This window comes from Saccopteryx bilineata, chromosome 2, assembly GCF_036850765.1.
Source record: "Saccopteryx bilineata isolate mSacBil1 chromosome 2, mSacBil1_pri_phased_curated, whole genome shotgun sequence".
NCBI lineage: Eukaryota > Metazoa > Chordata > Mammalia > Chiroptera > Emballonuridae > Saccopteryx > Saccopteryx bilineata.
This window is the reverse complement of record NC_089491.1, coordinates 388,178,102-388,202,897: the sequence shown is the minus strand read 5'-3', so window position 1 is coordinate 388,202,897 and position 24,796 is coordinate 388,178,102. Positions and strand designations below refer to the sequence as shown.

The 24,796-nt window shown below is 49.6% G+C and overlaps 1 protein-coding gene across 8 annotated transcripts in view; it reads left to right on the top strand.

Moving 5' to 3' along the window:
* GAS7 (growth arrest specific 7) overlaps nt 1-24,796 on the top strand; it is a 213,791-nt gene that overhangs the window by 118,739 nt on the left and 70,256 nt on the right. For 7 of the 8 annotated variants that reach the window (XM_066264276.1, XM_066264279.1, XM_066264278.1 and 4 more), the window contains exon 2: nt 6,338-6,458. In XM_066264276.1, the coding sequence (XP_066120373.1) occupies nt 6,338-6,458 (121 nt within the window). Of the gene's footprint in view, nt 1-735; nt 827-6,337; nt 6,459-24,796 lie in introns of those variants that run through there. The other variant, XM_066264283.1, reaches the window with a different exon arrangement.

Genomic DNA, 24,796 nt, shown 5'->3' with positions numbered 1-24,796 from the left:
TGGGTAGAGGGGCTTTCAGACCTGGAGAGAACAGTGCCTTTACCTGCAAGGCTGTGGACAGGGACCCAGAATTCTTGTAGACACAGACCTGAAGGCTGGCAGCTTCGCTGTGGGAGGTGGGCCCTGCGGCATGCTCTTTGTCTTAACCTGTAGTCAGAAGAGATTACCTTCCCTTGGGTAGCTGACCCCAGGTGTGTGTAGGGGTCTCTGTACCCCAAATCGGTGTCCAGCAGAAAAATGTGGAGTGGACATGACTCTCCAGTCTCTGCCCAGCTGGGCCTTGGTCTTCTTGGTGGCTCCCTGGCAGCCCCTGTCACTAACTGGTTGGCTCCTTGTGGGTGACAGCAGAGGCCACTCCTGGCGGCTGGGTCCAGGACTGCCCGGGGCTCACTAGTAACAAACTGGTCTCCAGGGACTGAGGCCTTTCCGGCATACTCAGCCATGCCCGACCGGTCCTGGGTGTCCCGCTGGCTGTGCGGTTGGGGACGGGACAACTTGCCGGAGAGTTCTTTCCAGACGGTCCTTTAAGCAGTGCCAATCACAGCACCGGGCTCATTAGCAGTCGTTGCCACGGCAACGGGGCTGCCAGAAAGTGGCTTGTTAGGCAGACAACTTCAGACGTGTTATATATAGATCGGGGAGTGGGGGTGTGGGAGCCGGGGGGTACGCCTCTCTTTAGAGCTTCTCCCGCTTCTGGGTTTGGGGATAAGACGCGGAACAGGGGACCTTAAAACCGTCTGATCGGGCTGCTGAATCGCTCGTCTGACGACCCTCCGCCGCCCCGTTCACATCGGCAGGCAACATTTGCTCACACCTGCAGAAGAAGGTAAGGATCGGAAACTTCCGGAGGGGGAAGGCATTCCAGAGGGCGAAAGAATTCCGGGCTGACCTTGGAGAGTGGGGGAGGCTCTGGGAGCTTAGGGGGGGCGGGGGGCTCTGACTGGAGGCTCCGGGGACAAGACTGAACCTCTCTGAAAATAATCTGTGTGAAGGGTTTGGGCTAAGGAGTCTTTTCCTTAATAAGCATCCATGTAGCTAGCTAGCACCGTCTTCTTATAAATTGTGCTTATTAAAATTTTATGTTCCCCGATTTCAGAAGCAATGTTTTCTCTTCGTGGTTCCCTGCAAAGCTGCAAACCAGTTCCGTGAGCCTAAGACTCACCTAGCATGCATGTTACAAGGTGGCTTTATAGGGCGCAGGGCGCTTTGGTGATTGGATCGGGGTTCTGGAACCTGCCCTTTCACCCACATCTGAGGTGACTGGCAGGGTGACCCAGGAACCACTCTTTGCAAAGCGCACTGTAGGGGGATTTCTTTTCATATCTGGGTGACTTCCCTCTGCTTTCCTGCTCATTTTTTTCCCCCAGAGGGGAATCAGTAGCCATCATTACAAGGACGATTTCTTTGGTTGTGTCGTTTTAAGTAAGGAGACGAGGAAGTCAGCCTACAGCCGGGGAACGTGACTGCTTGGTGTGGGTGGTGATATTTCTGCACGTCTCCTGGGAGGGCATGTGCGTGCTTGGAGACTGCGACAGGCGAGAGAGCCAGGCCTGCGTCGTCTTCCTCCTCGGTGGGAGCTGGGAGGTTGAGGGGTCCAGGTGAAGACGTGGGAGTTGATTACAGAGAGCTGGTCGGAGGTGGACAGAGGGCAGGCTGGATTTAGATAACTGGATAGGTGTGTCTGGAACAAAGCTATTATTTTACACTTTGGTGTGCTCATTTAATTAGCTGTGCAACATGGGGCAAGTTGTTCAATTCTCCGGGCCCCAGGTTCCTCCTTGTAAAATGGGGGAGAAAATGGCATCTGCGTGCCAGGCTCATTGTAAAGATTTAGGCGGAAGTGTGTAAGGCACCTGGCCCAGACCTCGGTACACTTACAGACATTTGGTGAGCGGGCAAAGTCATTACCGGTGGTTAGAAATGGGATCTGAGTGCAGACGTTCCTTGAGCTCCTATTAGACTAGGCTTCTGAAGTGGTCCAGAAACCTCTTGAGAAAATGGGGTGAGTGTCTGTGTGCACATCCGTCCATTTGTGGGGGGCAGAGGATCCAATTTAATTCAGACTCTCAGAGGATGGGTCTCCATATATAGTGGAACAGCTTGTTTACTGAGCAAGGGGACCCAGGGAGGGGGCCCCCGAGGAGGCTGACACCCAGCTTTGCACCCTGGGAAACAGCCCGTCCATGAGACGCAGCCTGGGTAGCTCCCACGAAGCTGTGCTGCGAATGAGGTTGAGAATTTCCAAGGTGAGAAAAGCAGCCCCATCTCTGCCCACGCCCACTCCCCCAACCTTGGCCCTTGGAGGTAGGGCCCCGTGTCACCCCTGCTCTTTGTTCCTGTTCCCGTGGGAAAGAGCTGACAGCATGGAAGCGGAGAAGCCACAGGGTTAAGGAAGGGAAGGGAAGGACTTAACTGGGAAGGAAACTGATTAGAAGAGTAAGTTTGGCAGAGACCTTAATTACTGGGTAGCTGCTCGTCCCCATGGCTGCGGGACAGCCCACTCCAGAGCCCGCACCACCGCCGCCGCGGGGACCGAGGTCATGTTGGGGGGTTAGACCTCTCAAACCAGAGCCTGCAGGTTGGCAGGCTGACTTCTGCCTTGCCTACCTCTTTCCAAAATTTTCATTATTATTATTATCGTGGTAAAATGCACCTAACACCAAACTCACCATCAGTAACTTATACACATCCCCAGTTTTGTGCAGCCACCACCAGGACCTAGTGCCAACATGGTGTCAGCACCCTGAAAAGGAGACCCTGCACCCACCGCCCTCCCCACCCAGTCCCTGGCCACCACTGGTCTGCTTCCTGTATCAACGGATTTTCCTATTCTGGACATTTTATATCAATGGACTGATCCACTACTGGCCTTTTCTGTCTGGCGTATCTCGCTCGGCATGGTTTCAGGGTCATCCATGTTGCGGTGTGTACAGGACTCCGTTCCATGTTGCGGTGTGTACCAGGACTCCATGGCTTTTGGTGGCTGAATATTTTTTGGATGGATGCATCACATTGTGTTTATCCGTTCCTCAGCTGATGATAGACACTTGGGCTGTTTCTACCTTCTGGCAATTGTGGATCGTCCTAGACCATGGGGGTACGAGAGTTTGAGTGCTGTGTTCACGTCCCTTGGGTGTGTACCCAATTGTCTCCACTTCTTTTGACTCCTGGCTTCTGTCCGCCCAGCCAACAGGAATAACTTCTCTCTGGGAGAGGGGAGAGGTAAGGAGGCTGGCTGCCTCGGGGGACGGAGGCCAGGCACCTTCAGAGGGCAGAGACGTGGAGACCACCTTTGCCACGTTGGCCAAACCGGGAAATTGGCCTTGGTGCCCCCTCCCCTCTCTCAGCACCCCTTGGCCCCTCTTGGCTGAGTATCGGGTACCCCTCCTGCAGGGACCGTCTGCGGTGTTCAAGATGGCGGGTCCCGCAGTTCCTGCACGGGGAGGAGCAGCAACGTGACCTCCTTGGTCATCAGTTCCTTCTTCCTGACCCACAGGTTCTTTAGATAAATTAACTGCAGCCATTCTAAAGAGAAAAGCAGCCTGTGCTTGTGGGGATGGAACGGGTGTCTCCACTTCCCAGGTGGGGCGCAGAGGGTCAGGGTTCGGTCCACTAGTTCAGCCCTTTCCTCCAGAGCATAGTGGTCAGCGTCTTCCCCTGTTCACCTCCCCGCCGGCCCGAGTGTGCCTTTAATTTTTTTTTAATTTCATGTATTGATCTTCGAGAGAAAGGAAGAGAGAGAGAGAAAGAGAGAGAGAGAGAAAGAGAGAGAGACAGGAACAGGGATCTCTTCCTGTATGTGCCCTCCTCGGGGATTGAACCGGCAAACTTTGTGCATTGGCGCAAGGCGCCAACCCACCGAGCTGTCCGGCCAGGGCCTGAGCTTGCCTTTTCAGTCGGTTTGTCTTGGAAACAGAAACCTGGGAAAAGTGGCTGTTGATGGTGACATTTTAGACGCAGCGCCGGCGAGACCGGGGTGAACCTCGCTGTGACCACGGTAGGCAGAGGCCGCGTGAAGCCTGGTCTCCCTCGGCATCCGGATGCCCCCCTGCCCCTCCCACTGGAAACGCCCGTCTATTGAGCCGTCTTGGTGACGGGCATGACGTCCTTAGGTGCTGAGTGTCTTATCGTTAATCTCACAGTGTCTTCCACGCTGGGTTCATACCGCCCTCCGTTTTATGGATGCAGAAATAGAGGTGGCGGGTGGTGTCATTTCCCTGGGTCACGGGCTCCTGAGTGACCAAGCCAGGACTGAGCCCCGGGCCGAGTGCCTCTGTCCTCTGCAGCCAGCTCCTGGCCATGTCTGTCTGGTCCTTGCTTACTGCCCTTCAACAAGTTGTCATTTCCCCCCAGATTGTTCGGGCAAACACCAGTCCCATCTCCCGGTCTTAGTCTGTGACCCACGCAGAGGCAGCCTGGTCCCAGAACATTCCTTTCTGTGGTCGAGCACCCTGACCTACTCATCTCTACTTTATTCCCAACCCTGCCCAGCCAACACATGTATCTTGTGTAGGGGATATTTTACACACACGCGCGCGCGTGCACACTCACACCCTGTGCTCATTATCAGACTATTTGTCTTGCATATATACTGCTCACAAAAATTAGGGGCTATTTCAAAATGAATACGAAGCGATTAAAGAAAAAGAGGCATTTGATTTTGTTTTTTATTAAACAAGACCATCAGAAAAGCCAACAACAAGTCAAAAAAGCTGTGCGATTATGCAAATGAGATGCAAAACCAACTTTTATTGCATTGGTGAAAATGCACATATATATACAAAGGGCTGAAAGTACTGAAGTAGCAGCTCGTTCCCTGGTCCCCTCGTCTTTGTGAGCGGTGTATTTGGACTATCTTCTGGTCCGGGAGAGGCCCGAGCTGGAGGCCCAGGTGAGCGTGCTCAGGTGTGCGCTCGGGCTCAGGGGACGTGCTCTGGGGGGAGGAGACGGCCCTGCCTGGAGGCTGGGCATCTCCTGGTCACTTGGCAATGTAGAAGCCAGTCTTTCATGCGGAATCAAAGAGGCGCTGTGGGTTAACAGGTGTGGGAGACGGATGCATTCTGGGCAGAGGGGGAGGTTTGTGAATAAATTGTAAAACTTCATACGGCAGCACGCACAGAGAACCCGGGGAGGTCGTGTTTACTCAAGTCCCTGGAGCGGCTGGGATTGAGCCGGTCCCCCGCTGGGGGCTCCGGGGCTCCTCCGCAGGAGACCGGAGCACGTGGCTTTGCAGTCTGCAGACAGCTGAGCCGTTTGGAAGCCATGTCTCTACGGCTCTCGTTCTCAATCTGCTCTCTGAAGTCGTGGTCATCAGTGACCAGAAACTGCCCGGTAGGCACGGCTGGGGGAATGCTGCTGACATTTAGGAGCTGATTAGTTCTAATATTGAGGAACAAGGTCCTGCCGGTGGCCGGAATCCTGTCCTTAGAAGCAGTGTACTTCCTTCACAAGGCGCAGAAGTTACGTGAGCTAACATGGACCTCTTTTCTTATATATATTTAAATGTTCTTCGGCAGCTTTTATCTTTGCGTTTATTGAGGACAACTTAGATGCAAGAGCTCCCCAGACAGAAAGGAACATGAGCGGCCCACGGTCCCGCCACAGGAAATGACCTGCTGGAGCATCTGGGTCTATGCCTAGTTTCTCTATACACCATATATTTGTCCCTGATACGTTTTTTTTTTTTTTAAGAAAAGTACTGCGTGCACGGTTAAAAGGGCTAAACCGCAAATAAGCGCATGCGAAGGAAGGTCAGTCTCTGGTTTGTCTCTGTTTCCAGTTCTCTTTGCCAGAGTGATTTGGACACTTGGGGAAACACCCACCTTGCCCTTCGATCCTGGGCCTTGTCATAGATGGTTTTCCAGCTCTCTCTGCTGAGACCTGCGTTAACTACCCCGGGTCGGTGCCCACAGCGGGCCCCGGGCCTCGTGGTCCCTGGGGTTGCCGGGTTGAGATTGCACAGCGGGATGGTGCTAAGTGGCGCCCCCTACCTGCCCCCCTCAGCAAGTGCAGCACCCCTGTGAGCGGTTCTCCAGGGGCTAACAGAGCAGAAAGTCCAGCTCTGCCAACTGACTGGCACTTCCCTCTGCTCCCCAGGGGAGCCTGTCCCCTCTGCGGCGGCTCTGAAAACGCGAGGGCTCCTCACGCCTCATGCTCAGACAACCACCGGAGTCACACAAGGGTGGCCCGTGACCTCCCTTAGGGACGCCGTGGACCCTAAACCCCCCGGGGTTGAGCTATTCCAGAGCGACGCGACTTCATCTGCCTCTGACTTCCTCATTGCAAACCAGCTGCAGAAATGCCGAGCACGTGTGACCTTTCCTTTCCTCCCCAACAGAAGCCTGGGATGGTCCCCCCTCCGCCGGGAGAGGAGAGCCAGACGTTCGTCCTTCCGCCCGGCTGGCAGAGCTACCTGTCCCCTCAGGGCCGGCGTTACTATGTCAACACGACCACCAATGGTGAGTCCCACTCTGCTCCATCCGGGAAGCATCCCGCACCGCGCCCCCGGTTACTGTCTCTCCAGAGGGCCAGGCTTTCTCCTTCCCCCTTGACCTCCTGGTTTTTAGACTCTTTCTTCAGAATCTACCTCGGAGAGTGCCGTCCCCACAGCATTGGGTGGTGGGGGTCTGAGCCCAGATCGGGAATAATGCCCTTCAAGGTTGGGGTCATCCTGGGACCCTGACAGCCACTTGGGAGTGTTTGTGGAACCCGGCCTTACCGTCTGGGACTATGCTTTCCAAGCTGAGATTGTGGAAGGCTCTGTGGTCAGCAGCTAGTTTAAATCAAGTTGGACGGGCTTGGCTACTGAGCAGATATCTCGGGGATTTTGAATGTACTAAATGACGCAGAAGTCCCCAGACAGGCATTGTTGGCATGGAGTTTACCTACCTTCACCTCCACCTGAATTCAGGTCTCTTACCTGAATCATCCCGCTGGCTGGTGTTTCTTGTGGTGTTTGGGAAATGCTGGGGGTACGTAAGGATCGTTCATTCTAACAGATGGCATGGATTCCACGTGCATTTCTGAACTGAGTTAGCACTGTACCTCCAAGGCCCCGGTTACTATGGACTTCCCCGGCCGTCACAGTGACTCCAGGACCCCAGGCTGTTGACCGCAGGGTGAAGGAGGTGTGGCAGGTTCCTACAGCCAGGTGACCTGGGGACAGCTGCACGCTGGTGGTCTTGGGCGGGGCTGAGCCAAACCTGCTAACAGCTCTATCTTGAGCTCCATGACTCCCCAAGGGAATTGCCCCGAGAGGACAGCGGTTAGAAAGAGGGAGAGTTGGAGTTGGCAGGACTCGCAGGTGGGCGTGCCAAGGCAGAACCTGACTACTGGCTGGCTCCGTCCTGGCTTCTCACTCCCCTTGTCTTATGATCACCTCGTCCCACCCAATGGGACCATCAAGGTGGCCGCTGATCGTGAGCCTGCCCTTGGAGGGGTCCTGGTGACAGGAGGGCCAGCTGCTGTGTGGAGGGAGCAACAGAGAAAGCAGCTGGCAGCTGCCACTCGGGTGGCTTGTTTGTTCCTGTCCCCTGGCAACCAGGCCTTCTGCAGGCTCGAGAAGGGTGTTCCAGCTGAGTGGGTAACCAGTGTTTCTAGGAAAAGGGAAGTAGGACTCTTTCTGACCATTCTCATCTTACGCTTCCTCAAAACAAACGTACGAGCAGCTCTGCGTTGTTGCCAGACTTGGAAGTTTCAGAGCAAAGTGTATCTTTGTGCAGTTCCCCAAAATGCAGAAATTAGACCATATGATCCTGAGATCATTGAGAATTCGGATCCATGACAGGGGTAAAAGTGGCTTTCTTATTCTTTCTTTATTTCTTTTTTATTTTTTTTAAATGAGAGTAAGGGAAATAGTGAGACAGACTCCTGTATGCGTCCCAACCGGGATCCACCTGGGAACCCTCATCTGGGGCTGAAGCTCGAATTAAATGAGCTGTCCTCAACACCTGGGGCCAACGTGCGGATCAGCCGAGCTATCCTCAACACCGGTGGGCAACGCTGGAACCACGAGCCACTGGCTGCGGGAGGGGAAGAGAGAGAAAAGGGGGAGAGGGAGGGAGAGAGAAGCAGAGGTCACTTCTCCTGTGTATGCTGACCGGGGATGGAACTCGGGACGTCCACGCTCGGGGCCAATGCTCTACCACTAAAGGCCAAAAGTAGCTTTCTGAAATCAACATCTGTGTGCTTGTGTGCGTGTGTGTGTATGTTTTAAATTAGAGAATAGAATAGTCTCAGTAAAAAATTCAGTGAGTCAAAAAATACTTAAAATAAAAATGAAAAAGTCCCTGTTGCAATCAATACCCTGGAGCTGTTTCTCAGACGTATTCCTCCAGACACTCACATTTTCTCACTTTCCAAACATAGGTACAGTTGTTCTTGCTAATAAATTAGAAAACCTCACCCACGCTGTTTTATACACTGCTCTGACAGTGTCCTCTGGACATCTTTCTAGACTTGCGTGTGTCGCCTAGCAGCCGGGGCGCTCATTTGTAAAGATAGCTGTGCAGCAGCCCATTGCGAGTGAGGCGTATCATTACTTTAACCGGCTCCGCTTTATTACGGGGATACCGAAGTCCCATTTTGCATTAGCAGACAATGTCTGGCAGCTTTGTTCCAAGGCCCATCTTAGCGTATGCCGCTGGGCCAGGACGCTTTGTGGGTCCTGCGACGTAGCAGTCCCAGGAGATCCTAGGCCAGGGCTCAGCAAACCTTTTCTCTGAAGGGCCAGGTGGTAAATCTTTTAGGCCTTGAGACTCCCGTGTTCCTTGTCACAGGTACCCCACTCCCACTCTCACCTAAAAGCGGCCACAGACAATACATAAACCAATGGGCGTTGCCATGTTCCAGGAAAGTTTTATCTCTGGACACTGAAATGTGAGTTTCAGACAACTTCTGCATGTCATGACATAGTCTTCCTTGTCAAACATTTAAAACTGTTGAAGATGACGTTCGCTGGGGGTTCACAGGCTGTGTGATCACTGGGTGGGGTGGGGCTGGCTCTCAGGCCGCTGAGCCCCGCTCCAGTCTCTGTAATCTGCCAGGGGACTGGCCCGAGTCGCCCTTCTCCTGCTCTGATGTGCTGGTGGTAATCCTGACCCCTTGGCCTTGCGTCCTAGGCACATGCCGGTTTTATTCAGTTGTGGGTTTTTGTTTTTATTTGTTCTTTATCTGTTTAATTGATTGAGTTGTTCATTCAACAGACACTTAGTGGGGCCACAAGGATGTTCCAGGCACAGGGTTGGATGCTGGGGATGTAATAATAAAAAAAAAAGAATCAGCTCCTCCCCTCAAAGTGCTTCTTCTTATTGTGGAAACAGAATTTAAAGGAATATGTATTTGATTACAATTCTGAGCAAGACTCTAAAAGGAGAAGCCCAGGGTGTTTTTGAGAGCAAGTTCAGTTGAGACCTCCCCTGGGAGGTCAGGGGAGGCTTCCTGGAAGAGGAGGTACCGTTCGGCTCAGATGGCAAGGATGAAGAAAAGGGTTACCAGTGGGAAATGTCTTCCTGATAGCAAAGAGTCAGTCATGTCTGGAGGGGCTACGTAGCCCTTGGACATCACGGGACGGGGTTTGTTCCTTACTCTAAGGGACGCCCAGGTATCTCTCTGGTACCCTTTCTTAGACTGGTTTTGTTTGGCCACTGGGCTGTTCTTTTCTTCTTCTTCTTGCCCACCTTTCCCCAAAATATACTGCTCACAAAAATTAAGGGATATTTTATTGCTTTATACTTATTTTGAAACATCCCCTGGTCCCTTCTCTCAGAGAGAGTGCCTGGGCGCAGTACGCCTTCTGTCTTTGTTTTTATACCACACACACACACACACACACACACGTGTAACAAGTTTAAAGTCCAATCTATCAATACATTTGTATTACATTGCTCTGGCTAATCTGATCATTTTCAAATCCATTTAGGCTTTTATGGACAGGGAATGCCGTAGTGCTTGGCAGGGATCTGGGGACCCAAGATCCCAAGAGAGGGCATCTCTGCCTTCAAAGACCGCGGTGCTAACGGAGTCAGAGGAACGTAGACACCAATAAGCATTGCGGGTGTGCACACGGCAACCTGAGGGCTCGAGGGAGGGAGTCGTCAGCTTTCTCTGGGTACTGCACAGTCTTCAGAGAGGGGACACTTGGCTAGGGGTTGCCTGCTGAGGTCCCTGCTGGGCTGAGAGAAGGCAGCAAGGACAGGCTGATCTGTTTGGTAAGAAACAAGGAAGGGTCTATGGTCACACCACCCTGAATGCGCCCGATCTCGTCTGATCTCGGAAGCTAAGCAGGGTCGGGCCTGGTTAGTACTTGGATGGGAGAAACAAGGAAGGGAGACAGGGGGCAGGGTCTGACCCATTAAAGACCCCCTGAGGCACTTAGAGGAGTCGTGGCTTGGCCCTTGTGGGCATTGGATGGCTGTGATTGGAACCTGCAGGTTGTGTTCACAGGATATTGTGGCAAGGTTGCTTGTGCAGCCAAAGGAAGAGCGTACAGACAGCAGTCGTGGACTAAATGAGAAGAGACTTAATGAGGTCAACCCCGTGTCTGCAGCGGTGGCTGCAGAGGAGGAGGTAGGAGCCGTCAGGCAGGATGCTTCCCGTCAGGGGAAGAGGAACCCTCCGATCTCTCTGAGTTTTCCTCGGTGTGTGCCGCAGCCCATGTGGTGAGAACAAGGGGCAGGGGAGGGATGGGTTTGGAAGGCCGAAGATGAATCCATGCTGAGTAGATGGTTCCTTGGGGGACGTTCGGGAGAGGCAGCCAGCGTATGCTTGGATGGGTGGGTCTGTGACTCGGGGGACATCTGGGCTACAGATGGGAATCGGGGTGCCTGGCTGGCAAGCAGAGAGCAGAGTGGACCTCACCCCTGTATGCCTGCTTGGCCTGGCACTGTCGTGCCCACCTACAGAACCGCAGGTGCCGACCCAGACTGTGCATTTCGTCACCCAAGGAGTGAAGTGATGAGGGTGCAGGAGCTCCCCGAGGGCGAGCCCCCAGGAGAGAGCCCTGAGAAACAACCTCTCAGGGAGGCACAAAGGAAACTCTGAAGAAGATGTCAGACGTGTGAGGAATCCAGCAAAGGCCATGTCACCACTCAAGGCAAAGATTGTCAAGAAGGGGCCATCAGAGGCAGACTGAAATTTAGATCAGGTAGGGGTGACAGTTGAAATCACTGAGGAAAGCATAGGTTATATGATGAATAATGTTGGGCCAGATGGCCAACAGGAAGTTTCGATGGGTAAGTTAATGTGTTAACGTTCTTGTTTTTAGTAACGCCATCAAAACATGCTTTTTGTGAGACTTTGGGAAGTCCCCATCTCCCCTTATCTCTCATGTTTGTGGCTCTCCAGAGCGTTTCGCCATGCAGGGTGGCCCTGAGCTCAGGCCCCGGGGACCCTAGGGAGGGCTTCTGCTATCAGAAAATTGCTTGTCCTCTACTGTTTCAGAAAATCCTTTATTCTCATCAAAAGTCAACCCTATTGCCCAAAATTAGCATTGTGTTTTTAGTTCTTCGGTAGTGAGGTAATGTCAATACAATAAACAGCCTGTCCTGTCCAGGGACCTGAACTAGTGTTAGGGGGACCTCTCATTTGCACAACAGATCATTGTATTTCAAGAGACAGAACATAGTGTTATTTCTTCCATTTAAAATCAGAAGGCTGGATCTGTACGTTTAATCTCTTAACAGTGATGTGGTTATAGGTATTTAGGTCTTTTTGGAGAGATGCCATTAGACATCATTTAAGATATATTTTACCATTTGGACATTGAACGGGTATTACAAGCCAGTAAGGAAGGCCAAGCTTAGTTTTGGTTTATATACGAATCACTATTTCACCTCTTATGTATTAGTCTTGTGCACTTTCAATTCAATAGTTGTCTTTATTTCATCTGGGCCTTTCATTTCTGAAGAAAGAAGATCATTGGGGGGGAGGGGGGTGCCGGAGCTCTCTCTCTCCAGAGAGCAGAGCCCAAGGCAAGGATTAAGTGTTAGCATCTTATTTGGGAGCTGGAAGCCCAGAGCAGGAAGAGTGGGTGAGAGAGGGGAGGGAGACGAAGGCAGCCGCCCGCAGCCGCGCCCACCCGTGCTGATGGGGAGCTGCAGAGAGGCCCAGCGGGGCCCCAGCAGGTGTGGTCACATCTCTGAAAGGGTCGCAGAGAGGGGCCAGACCTTGGCGTAGGCCAGGAGAGAGCAGAGGGGTTTGATCCCCTCGCCTCCCGCTCGTCTCCTCATTCCTACTGGCCACGCTTCTGCCCTGCAGAGGTATTTTTCCACACGCTTGGATTGTATCGTCTGACCCCAGCCACCAAGGCCGTGGCGAAGGTCCGCGGAGCCTGGGTAAGGTACCGACCCAAACGGGAGGAGGCAGTGGATGGAAACGCGAGGAAGAGCCCGATGTCGGTGTCCGGGTGCGGAGACGCCCACAGACCCGCGTGCGGAGGTGTCATCTCTCTCCGTTGTCAAACCTCGATGACTTGACTGTTCCCTGGCTTTCAGCAGCCAGTGACTGGGACTCATTCATCCTCGGGGAGCCTTCCGAACTGTCTAACCCAGGAGGTGGCCAAGTATATAGTCCATGGGCCACATTTCGCTAGGGGCCAATTTTTGTAAATAAATTTTATGGGAACATACCGTGCTCTTTTGTTTAACGATAGTTTAAAGTTGCTTTTGTGTGATAATAACGGCGTTGAGTAGAGATCATGTGACTCACAAAGCCAAAAATATTTGCTGTCTGGCTCTTGAAAGAAAAAAGTGCGATGATCTCTGTTTAACAAATAAAGCCATTCTTTTCACATGTGAGGAAATGGAGTCCCCCAGGTGGTAAAGAGACTTACCAGGTCATTCATACGCCAGGATATACCTGGGTCCCCAGTCTTCTAATCTTTGATATTTTGCTTTAGTATTCAGGAGGATGGGCATAGGGGCGGGGTATGACTTAATTAGCAGTAAGGAAAGCTGAGTTCATAAATCAGTAGACAAAATCATCTGAAATAACACTTATTTTTAAGTGCTTAACTATCTTGTTAGAGTGTCAGCAGAAAGCCAGGACATTTGGGAATTGTTTTTAAGTTCTTTTGACAAACAATCCTTATGTGTAAATGTTTTGTTACGTTTGTGAGTGAGACTTGGAAGATTAAACCAGGGTTTGAATAGTTAGTTGTTCTCTTGGTTTCTTGTTTTAATTTTTTTTTTTAATGAGTACATGCCCATTTAACTTTATTACACTAGGAGCTAATGCGAGTTTCTGGATAAGTTTTTCAATAGAACACTTTTAAAAAGCAGTCTTTGAGCTCTTCCTTGTTACAAATAATTGGATACTTTTCTAACTCCCTGGATAGAACTCCCTGGTAATTCCTTTAGTAAAAGTGGTCCTGAGAAACTTCTGTATCCCAAAAGCAGCTATTTATTTTCTTCTGTCCATCTGTGTTGAACACATGGAGACTAAAAAGATGCTTGCATTTGGCAAATTTGGGTGATTGAATTTGTGTGTGTGTGTGTTCATGAACTTCCCTTATTTTAGCTTCATTTTTTTTTTTTCTTTAATGGACTCTTAAGGGAAGGCTGTTAGACCTTAAAGCTTACTATTAGTGTGGTTCTGTGTGGGATTTGTGCTTTCTCCCAGAGAATCCGCATTGATTTGTAGTGTTGATACGCAAGTGCATAACAAACGCATCTTCCATTTCTCACCAGTATTGACGACCAGTGACCCCTTGGAAATTTGGCAAATGCCAAGTGGGTTAGAGACTCATTGACAGTGCCAGTGAATGGAAGACCCATGAAAGTCAAAAGACAGAGACAGAAAGTATTTTATTGTTTGCTGTATTCTAGGAAGTTGAGTTAGTTTAAAAAAAAAAAGTACTGCTTTTGTAAACAGCGTAAGAACTTTCCTCACTGGCTGTTGGGTGGAGTCACTGGTGAGCACCAAATGGTTCAGATATGCAAGTGGAACAAAAAGACTATGAGTGTGACCCAGCAGTTCCACTTCTAGGTAGATACCCAAGATGGTTGAAAACGTACGTCCACACAAAAGCCTACATACATACGAATGTTCATAGCAGCGTTGTTCATTATGGCCAGAAACAACCTAAATGTTCATCAGCTGATGACTGAAAAACAACAGGTGGTGCCTCCCTACAATGCAATATTATTCAGCCACAGAAACAGATGAAGCTTGACACACGCTACAACATGGATGGGCCTTGAAAACATCATACTGAACAGAAGAAGCCAGACACAAAAGACACATACAGTATGGTCCCGTTTATGTGAATTGCCTAGAGTAGGAAAATACACAGACATTAGGTAGAGAAGTGTTTTTCCAGGAACTGGAGAAGAGGTGAATGAGAGTGACTGCTTAACAGGGAGGGGTTTTCTTTTTGAGGTAATAAAAACGTTCTGAAATTAGGTAATGGTGATAGTTGCTTGAGTCTGTGAAATATACTAAAAGTCACTGTATTGTGTGCATTTAGAGAGAGGGTTTTATAGTATGTGAATTCCATCACAATAAAATTGTTAATGAAAACAAGCATATTGGTGACTTTGGCAAGTTCTGACTTTCTTGGTATCATTCACAAACAGTTGCTTAGACATCTTGGTTGGATATTCCTTCTGCCTGGTTTTCAAACTTTGGTGGGCGTCAGAAGCACCTGTGGAGTTTGTTTTAAAAAAAAAAATACCAATACACAGGTTTCACCACAGACCTACTGAGTTGGAGTCTGTTGGAAGCTGAGTATCAGATCAGAAATTTGGAAGAAAAGGTAGAAAAAAAACCCAGTCAATCAGAGAAGCAAAAAGAAAAAAAGAATTATAAAGAATGAGGATAGTTTAAGGGACCTTTGGGATAACATGAAATGTAACAACATCCATATCATAGGGGCACCAGATGGAGAAGAAGAGAGAACAAAGGATTGAGAACCTATCTGAAGAAATAATGACTGAAAATTTTCCTAGCCTGGTAAAGGAAAAAGACATACAAGTCCAGGAAGCTCAGAGAGGGCCAAACAAAATGGGCCCAAAGAGGCCCACACCAAGACACAGCATCATCAAAATGACAGAGGTTGAAGACAAAGAGAAAATCTTAAATGCAGCAAGAGAAAAACAATTAGTTACTTCCAAGGGTGCTCCCATAAGAGTGTCACCTGATTTCTCAACAGAAACATTTCTGGCCAGAAGGGACTGGCACAAAATATTCAAAGTGATGAAAAACAAGGACCTATAACCAAGACTATTTTACCCAGTAAGGCTGTCATTTAAAATTAAAGGAGAAAATAGAGCTTCCCAGACAAGAAAAAGCTAAAGGAGTTTGTTACCACCAAATCAGTATTACAACAAATGTTAAATGATCTTCTAGAAGGAGGAGGAAGGGGCAGAGGAAGGAGGAAGGTTGAGGAGGAGGAGAAAAAAAAATAACAAAGGAATGTAGTTAAAAGAATAAAATGGAAATAAATTCATACCTATCAGTAGTTACTTTAAAAGTAAATGGCTCAAATGCTCCAATTAAAGAAACAGGGTAGCCCTGGCTGGTTGGCTCAGTGGTAGAGCGTTGACCTGGAGTGCGAAGTCCCAGGTTCGATTCCCGGCCAGGGCACACAGGAGAAGCGCCTATCTGCTTCTCTACCCCTCCCCCTCTCCTTCCTCTCTGTCTCTCTCTTCCCCTCCCGCAGCCAAGGCTTGATTGGAGCAAAGTTGACCCAGGCACTGAGGATGGCTCTATGGCCTCTGCCTCAGGTGCTAGAATGGCTCTGGTCGCAACAGAGCTATGCCCCAGATGGGCAGAGCATCGCCTCTGGTGGGCGTGCCAGGTGGATCCCGGTTGGGCGCATGCGAGAGTCTGTCTGACTACCTCCCTATTTCCAGCCTTAGAAAAATACAAAAAAAAAACACACAAAAAAAACCAAAGTAGCTGAACAGATAAGAAAGCAAAACCATATATATGCAGTCTACAAGAGACCCACTTTAGAACAAAAGATGTACATAAACTAAAAGTAAAGGGATGGAAAAAGATATTTCATGCAAATGGAAATGAACAGAAAGCTGAGGGTAGCAATACTTATATCTGACAAAATATACTTTAAAACAAAGTATTGTAAGAGAGAAAGAAGAACACTACATAATGATAAAGGGAGCAATCCAACAAGAGGATATAATGCTTGTAAACATTTACACACCCAATGTAGGAGGACCTAAATATGTAAAATGAATCTTGATGGACATAAAGAGAGAGATCAACAGCATCATAGTTATAATAGGGGATTTTAATACCCCATTGACATCAATGGACAGATATTCCAGACAGGAAATCAACAAGAAAACAGTGGCCTTAAATGAAACATTAGATCTGCCGGATTTAATTGACATCTTTATCTAGAATATTTCACCTCAAAGCAGCAGAATGTAATTCTTTTAAGTGCACATGGTTTTCTAGGATAGACCACATGTTAAGACACAAAACAAGTCTCAATAAGATTAGACTAAAATTGTATAGAGCATCTTCTCTAACCATTATGGTGTGAAACTAGAAATCTATAACAAGAAAAAAAATGAAATGCACACAAAACCATGGAGGCTAAACAACATGTTACTAACCAGTGAATAGGTCAGCAATGAGATCAAGGAACAAATGAAAAGATACCTTGAAAAAATGAAAATGAGAACACAACAACCCAAAATCTATGGGACACAGATAAAGCAGTCCCAAGAGGGAAATTGATAGCATTACATAACTACCTCAAGAAACCAGAAAAATCTCAAATTAACACTCTAACCTTACACTTAAAGGAACTTGAAAAAAAAAAGGAAGGAAGGAAATAATAAAAAGATAAGAGCAGAGATGAATGAAATAAAGACTAAAAAATATATATAAAAGATCAATGAAACCAAAAGCTGATTCTTTGAAAAGATAAACAGATTGACAAACTGTTAACCAGACTCATCAAGAAAAAAAAAAAAAGAGGACCCAAATAAATAAAATCAGAGAGGAAAGAGGTGAAGCAACAACAGATACCAAAACAATGCAAAGCATTGTAAGAAAATATTAAGAACAATAATATGCACCCTGGCCGGGTTGGCTCAGCGGTAGAGCGTCGGCCTAGCGTGCGGAGGACCCGGGTTCGATTCCCGGCCAGGGCACACAGGAGAAGCGCCCATTTGCTTCTCCACCCCTCTGCAGCGCTTTCCTCTCTGTCTCTCTCTTCCCCTCCCGCAGCCAAGGCTCCATTGGAGCAAAGATGGCCCGGGCGCTGGGGATGGCTCTGTGGCCTCTGCCCTAGGCGCTAGAGTGGCTCTGGTCGCAACATGGCGACGCCCAGGATGGGCAGAGCATCGCCCCCTGGTGGGCAGAGCGTCGCCCCTGGTGGGCGTGCTGGGTGGATCCCGGTCGGGCGCATGCGGGAGTCTGTCTGACTGTCTCTCCCTGTTTCCAGCTTCAGAAAAATGAAAAAAAAAAAAAGAAAAAAATAAAAGAACAATAATATGCCAACAAATTGGTCAATCTGGATGAAATGGATAAATTTATAGAAACATACTCTTTCAAAATTGAATCAGGAAGAGTCGGAGAACCTGCATAGACAGATTACAACCAGTGAAATTGAAGCAGTAATTAAAAACAAAAACAAAAAAACAAAAACAAAACCTTCCCAACAAACAAAAGTCCTGGACCAGAAAACTTCACAGGTGAATTTTACCTAATGTTTAAAGAACTAACACCTATCCTTCTCAAGCTATTCCAAAAAATTCAAGAGGAGAGAAGACTCTCAAGCTCATTTTATAAGGCCAGCATTATCCTAATTCCAAACCCAGATAAAAATAGCACAAAGAAAAAAAATTATAGGCCGATAATCCTGATGAACATAAATGCTAAAATCCTCAGCAAAATGTTAGCAAGCTGTATCCAGCAATATATTAACAAGGTTATACGCCGTGATCAAATGGGATTTATTCTGGGGTTGCAAAGTTGGTACAGAATCCGCAAATAAATAAACATAGGCAGTAAAATCTCCAACATTTCTCATAGCAATGTTTTTTGTTTGTTTGCTTGCTTGTTTGTTTGTTTTTTCAGATATAGCTCCTCCTTGGTCAAGGGAAATGAGGGAAAAGGTTTAAAAAATGGTTTTAAACTAAAAAGTGCATGCACAACAGGAAAATCATCAACAAAAGGAAAAGGCAACCCCCTGAATGGGAGAACATATTCTCCGATACATTTGATAAGAGATGGGATATCCAGAATTTATACAGAACTTATAAAATGAAACACAAAGAAAAACAAAACAATCCAGTTAAAAAATGGCTAAAGGACCTGAATGGACACTTTTATGAAGAGGACATACAGATGGCCAATAGACATATGAAAAGATGCTCAATGTCACTAATCATCAGAGACATGCAAATTAAAACCTCAGTGAGGTGCCTATGCTATTTTTATTTTCCTTCTCTGCATCCCATTCTGACAGCTGGATGGAAGGAACACCCTGGCCGCCTTCATGCCACCCGGAGTCTAGTAAGACAATTCAGGCTTTGGAGATGGGGGGTTGTCAAGGGTCTCCTTTCATTTCTCCGTTCCCTGGAGACGTTTACCTGTGCACGGTTAGGGGGTGTGTACCAGCAACGGTCACTGTCCTCTGACCAGTCGCCATACTGCGGAACCCAGCGGCCTCCCAGGTTCCAGAGGGAACCCACTGTAGTGAATAGCTCATTTGTGTATCAAGTGGTCGGATCTCTGGCGGTCGTTAGGTGGAGCAATATTCATTAATTAGCCCCCCTCCAAAAAAAAATACAAGTATAGGATGACTGTGAATTGTGTACCTGTAAGGAATGAGATTGGCTTGGTTTGAAGTCTTTCTACAAAGAGCTGGTCTGTGATGATGACTTTTCTAGGGAAGCATCTGTATCGTGTCTCTGTGTGTGGGGGCAGGAGGTGTGGTGGTCATGGCAGAGTCAGGAACTCCAGGGCCTGGTAGATGTCATGTGGTAGGAGGTCTTGAGGCCAGAGGCTATCCACAGAAGCATTTTATTCTGAGGACACAGTGCTTGAAAATGTTCCAATTAGTTGCCAACATTGAAAAATTAGGAGGCTTTTCATCAACGCCTCAGTGCTTGTCTTCTCTCAAAAAGTCACGAGGCATGGCCTCCTCAGAGCCCGCCTTCCTGGCTGCACACAACTAGGTGGGGGCTGAGAAGGTTGTCACTACCGCCCCCCCCCCCCCTTTTCCTTACATTCCGTTGGTTCACGCATGCATTTTATGCGTCTCGCTCTTAAGGATACTGACGTTGACCTATGTTCAACCAGCCTCATGAATTTGCACCTAGTGTTGCAGGGGAGAATTGGCATTCAACACAAAGTCAGAAGGCTATGTTGCAAATGCACTTGAAAACTCTGGAGATTATGAAGTGGAACCAGGAGAGAGAATGAGGATCTGAGGAGAAATGACTCATGTTGGCTGATGGTTATGAAGCATCAACTTCAAGAGAAGGACCTTCAAACTCATCCCAGGCTCTGTCTCATCATGGGGCTTTGAAACGCGGGAAGCTTAGCCTCTCCTGAGCTTCCAGAAGGCCTACTATGTGTGTGTTGGGGGCAGGTGCAGGTGGCAACAGGGACATGTGGCTGTAGCAGGAAGTGGAGGGTCTACAGGGAAAGACAGTCTGGACAGATCGAACCAATGTAGCTGTTTAAGAATTAGGTCCCATGCAGTCAGTGGAATTCCTAGGAAAATGGAAGTTATCCACAGGTTATATTCTGATAAGTGAGTGAGCAAGGGCCAACCATGTGACTTGATTATCAAGGGACAAGTGTTTGCTAAATGTCCCTTGCTCTAATTATCCACTTGGATGGCTTCAGGCAGCAGTCTAGAGATTATTAGATAGGACAAGGGTCTCCAGGTGTGGGCAGCTCTTACTAAATGCTATCTATTCTTACTAACTGTTCCAATGTAGCACCGTGTTCTGCACACGAGCTTGATTGTTAGGTGGGGCTTTCCTTTCGGGGTGGAGTCAGTTTCTTTCCTGCCTGAAAAGGCCTCGCAGGTCGCTCCCACTCTAAAATTCTGTGAAACCAGGAGCCCTAAGACCCACGTGCTCATCACCACCCCCCCGCCCCCATATGGAAAGCTGGTGTGATTTCCTGATTCTGAGATCTTTATTATTGAAGAGAGATCACGGAGTGGGGTAACAGCTTTTTTTGTTATTTCAAACTGAGTTGGATTCCAAAGTAGACAGTGCTCATCCAAGAGGCGTGGGCAGAGGAGAGCAGGGTGTGAGGTGTTAGTCATGCAAGACGCCTATGTTTACTGCGGGCCCCTCCCTGGTTGCTGTGCACCGAGCTGTGCACAGGGGCACCGGGACCCTGCTCTGACAGCTCCTGTCCTCCTTGGACAGGTCATAAGGTGCACCTGGTACTTCAGGGTCCCCTGGACAGTAACTGAAGCCCCTGCCCCCTTGTCAGCTGTAAAAACTGCCTAGCTGTGTGCCCATAGAGACCCTCAGCCCGAGAAGAAGTAGCTCCCACCATGGCGGGGGAGGGTGGAGGCAGGGACTGAGTGGTTCAGCACAGGGATGGACCATGGGAAAAATATGCTGGAGGCGTCTGGCCCCCTACCCCACGCATTGACCCTTTAGTGGCCGTGGTGGGGACCTAGTAGGGGGTCTGGTGACTGAGGGCCGTTGTGGTGGGAGGTTGGAGCAAAGCGGTGTTCCCACTGGTACAGAAAACTTTCATTATTTTCACAAGCAGTCTGTGCGCGTGCGCTCTGTGTGGGCGCCCCTGGTCCCTGGATGCCTTTGGTTCCTGAGGGTGGGTCTCCTGGCCGCCCCCCTGGTCCCTGCCACAGACCCAGGCGTTCTGCTGCTGAATCTCCTATTTATCTAGACTTTCTTGTCCCCAAATCAACTCCATGTGTTAGCTTGACCTCCATCCAGGCCTCCTAGTATCCCCAGCCAGCCCCAGGCTTTTACTTCCTGATACGGGTTGAACTGTGCCTGCTCCCACCGGAGGTTGAAGTCCTAACCCCCAGGACCTGGGAGTGGGACCTTGGAAAGAAGACCTTTGCAGATGATCAAGTTGCGACGAGGTCATACAGGAGCATGGCGGCCCCCTGACAATATGTGGGGTCCTTACTGAAAGGGGAATTGGGACACCGAGGGAGGACAGTGTAAACAGGGAGGACAGAGGGAGGACACCCTCTGCGAGCCAAGGCATGACTAATGCTACCAGAAACTCGGAGAGAGAGGCCCGGGACAGACTCTCTCTCATGGCCCTCGGAAGGAGCCAGCCTGCCAACACCTTAATCTCAGAGTCCTGGCTCCCAACACTGACACAATAGAACGCTGTCATTTGAGCTACCTCGTGTGTGGTATTCGGGGGCAGCTCCAGAAAACCAGTGCACTTCCCACGCCCCCGTATCACATGCCACTGGTGGTCTGCGGACACTGCTAAGCCAAGTGGCATTGTGTCCTCCACGGTGCCCGGAAGAGGCACAGTCTGGCGCCTGCATCCCGACACCTGGCGTAAGGGTCAGGGAGCACTAGCGGCGGGAGGTGTGGCCTGCTGTCCTGCCGCATTGTCAGACCGTCGGTGACCGTGGGGTGTTGGCTCTGGCTGGAAATAGCTGCCCGGGTCCCAGGACTCCGGAGGGTGAGAGGAGTAAGTGCAGAGAAGCCGTTCTGTCAGCTTCAGAAAGGACACACACATGAGGAGGTTGATTTTCAAACCTTTCCAGCTCTCTGTCCCCCGAGGGACAGACTCTGGTGGCCGTGCAGACAGGGCCACCGCCAACTCCCTGACCCCGAGTCCTGCAGGCTGGGGTGTCCTCCGCTCCCGTGGTACACGTCTGCACTCATGTGCGGGGCCGCGGGCGGGTGGGGGTGCTTGTTCACAGTGGTTCTTTCCGAGCGATGGGATTAAGGACTTTTATTTTCTCTTTTGCTCGTCTGTGTTTTCCTGTGGTTTCTCCCTGGGTCTGTAATAACTTTTCTAGGCAGGATCAAAGTATGTTCTCTGAAATAGAGGATGCTCTCTCTTGTTTCCTTTCCCCGGGAGAACATCCTATCCTCTGTCCTCCTCTGCTCGTCTAAAGAAGCGGCCTTGTGTCCCTGGCGTTTCTTCCAGGGCTGAGAAGCACAGACTGGACTCCTAAGGGGCCCCGGTCGCTTTTAGATGGTGTGAGGAGCATTCGCGTGACCTGTCACGGAAGGAGGAGCGTGCCAAGCTGGGAGACAAGGAGATCCCTCCCCTCTTCCTTCCTGCCGCAGATAAAGACGTCATGTGCTCTCTGACATGTGCCCGTGCTGTGGGGACACTACCGAAAAGGGTAGAGAGCTCAGCAGGGCAAAGTCTCAGGGGCCACAGCAGAAAGGGTCGGGGAGAAACCCGGGGCTTTTGAACACCACATCCCCACCCAGGTGGCTCAAGTCTTGTACACCAAGAGTGAATTCTTGTTGCCGGGTGTGCAAATGCCAAACCGTCTTTGCTAGTGTGCTTTGGAGCTGGGGAGGAGGCCCTTAGGAGGTTTCCGGGACAGCGGGCTCTGTGTGGTCCTGGTGGAGCACTTGGCTCTCAGCCTCTGCCCGGTCGGTTCACTGTGCTTGTCCAGGAGGTCGGGGCTCAGATGCTCTCCGTGGTTTACAGCGGTGTCACCCGTTTGGAGGAAATGGCATAAACACTGGATGCTTTCAACTCAGGAGGAATTTGTGGGTTGATTCCATTGTACCTTTAAATATTTTTCTTTCAGAGAAAGAAAGGGAGAGAGATGAGAAGCGTCACGTCATTGTTGTGTCTCTTTATTTGTTCATTGATTGCTTCTCCTACGGGCTTTGACTGGGGGAGGGGGAGGGGGCTCAAGCTGAGCCAGCGACCCCTTTCTCAAGCCAGCAGCCCTTGGGCTCACCTCACTGACCTTGGGCTCAAGCCAGCGACCATGGGTCATGTCGGTGACCCCACACTCAAGCTGGTGAGCCTGCACTCGAGCCAGATGAGCCCGCACTCAAGCCGGCGATCTCAGGAATACAACCCTGGGTCCTCAGCATCCTGGGTCGATGCTCTATCCACTGCGGGCCACCGCCTGGTCAGGCTAATTGTTGTACCTTTAAAAACAAATATTTTTGAATGGCTCTGCCTACGCCTGGAGGCAAGGGCGAACTGCTGCAGACCCGCTTTCCTTCCTCGTCTTCCTCTAGGCCTGGGGTCCTCAAAGTGGGTTCCCGGACAGTGCACCAACCTCACTCACCTGGGAGCTGGTTTAGACAGGCCGTTTCTCAGGCCTCCCCAGACCTGAGCATCAGGAACTCTGGGACAGGGGCCCTACTATCTGTTCTCACCAGTCCTCTAGGTCAGTGATTTTCAACCTTTTTTTTTCATGGCACAAACACACACTAGTTACTAAGGTCAGTGCCCCTGACTAAAGACAACCATTTTCATCTCATGGCACAAATAAATTAGTTACTAAAGAAGAAGAGGTCAGGGTCCCTTTTTCTTTAGTGATTAGTTTATGAGTGCGTGAGAAACAAAGGTTGAAAATCACTGCTAGGTGATGCTAATGTTTCCAAAAGCTAGGGAGCCCCACTGGAAGCCCACCTTGACGTCCGCCTCTGCCCGAAGTGCTCCCTGAATGAGTGAGGCTTTGAGGCCTCCGTGCAGAGAGGTGTTTTTTTTTTTTTTTTTCTAAGCTGCTCATGCAATTTCCCAAGGAATCTTATTTCATTCAATTCCAAAATGCTTTCTGTTCCTTCCCCATTTTGTGTGGTCTCCTCTATTCTGTATACCCTTTCTCGATGTTTGAGAACAGCTTATTTTGCCCGGCATTTCTATACACTATTTTACCGTGTGAGTTCATGATAAGGACTTTCCCTGGGCGCCGGAAGGCAACCAGCCCCCGGGCCCTTGGTGACTCCGGACTGGACGGCCTCCCCCGGCCTTCCCTGGGAACCCGCAGCTCCAGAACGCCTCTGTGGCTGCACATCAGAGATAGGACGGCTTAGTTCTGTTTCCCAAAAATAAGCATAGGTCTTTCTGACAGTTTTCCTCCGTCTTGTGGAAAGCAACACTCCTAGCGATTCTGAGCATTATCGCTCAAACGAGAAGTCACACCTTTCACTGCAAAGTCTTCTAAATATGGCTTAGCCATGCAGAGCGAGGGGTGTTCGCAAATGCCGAGTTTCTCGGGAAACAATTTTTTTTTTAAAAAAAAGGTGATGTACGAGTGGAAAATACCGCTCCCTGGGAAGAGAAGCTCGTGCACAGCTGAGCGGTGTGGCTTTTCCACGTGGAGATGACTGACTACTCAGGGCGCGGTAGAGGCCGCAGTCCAGCATGCTCACAGCTGCAGCTCTAACGGCCTCCGGGCCGCCGCTGGACAGTGCCCTGTGGTGGGTATCCGTGGGCTGGGGCAGCCGCATCTTGCTGTAGTAATAGAAGCCCACTTAAGCCAGTTTATGAAAAAAAAAAAGATGTTTTCAAAGGATGCTGGGCCTCTCAGAGCAGCCCTGGCTTCAGAACTGCAGAGGAAATCAGGGCTTGAGTTGATCGTCCTGTTTCTGGGAGCTTGTGGTGTCTTACGCCCCTTCTTTTTCTGGGTTTGCTTCAGGTATATATATATATATATATATATATATATATATATATATATATATACACATACATACACACACACACATACATACATACATACACACTCCGCAGACTTGCCTTTTTTTTCTTTAGCAGCCGTGTAGCAGAACATGACCACTGACAGTGGGAGATCCTGTCCCACGTCCTGTGTGGGCCCGTGCCCGCTGGTCCACAGAGCTGTGGCGGAGCAGGGACCCCACCGGAA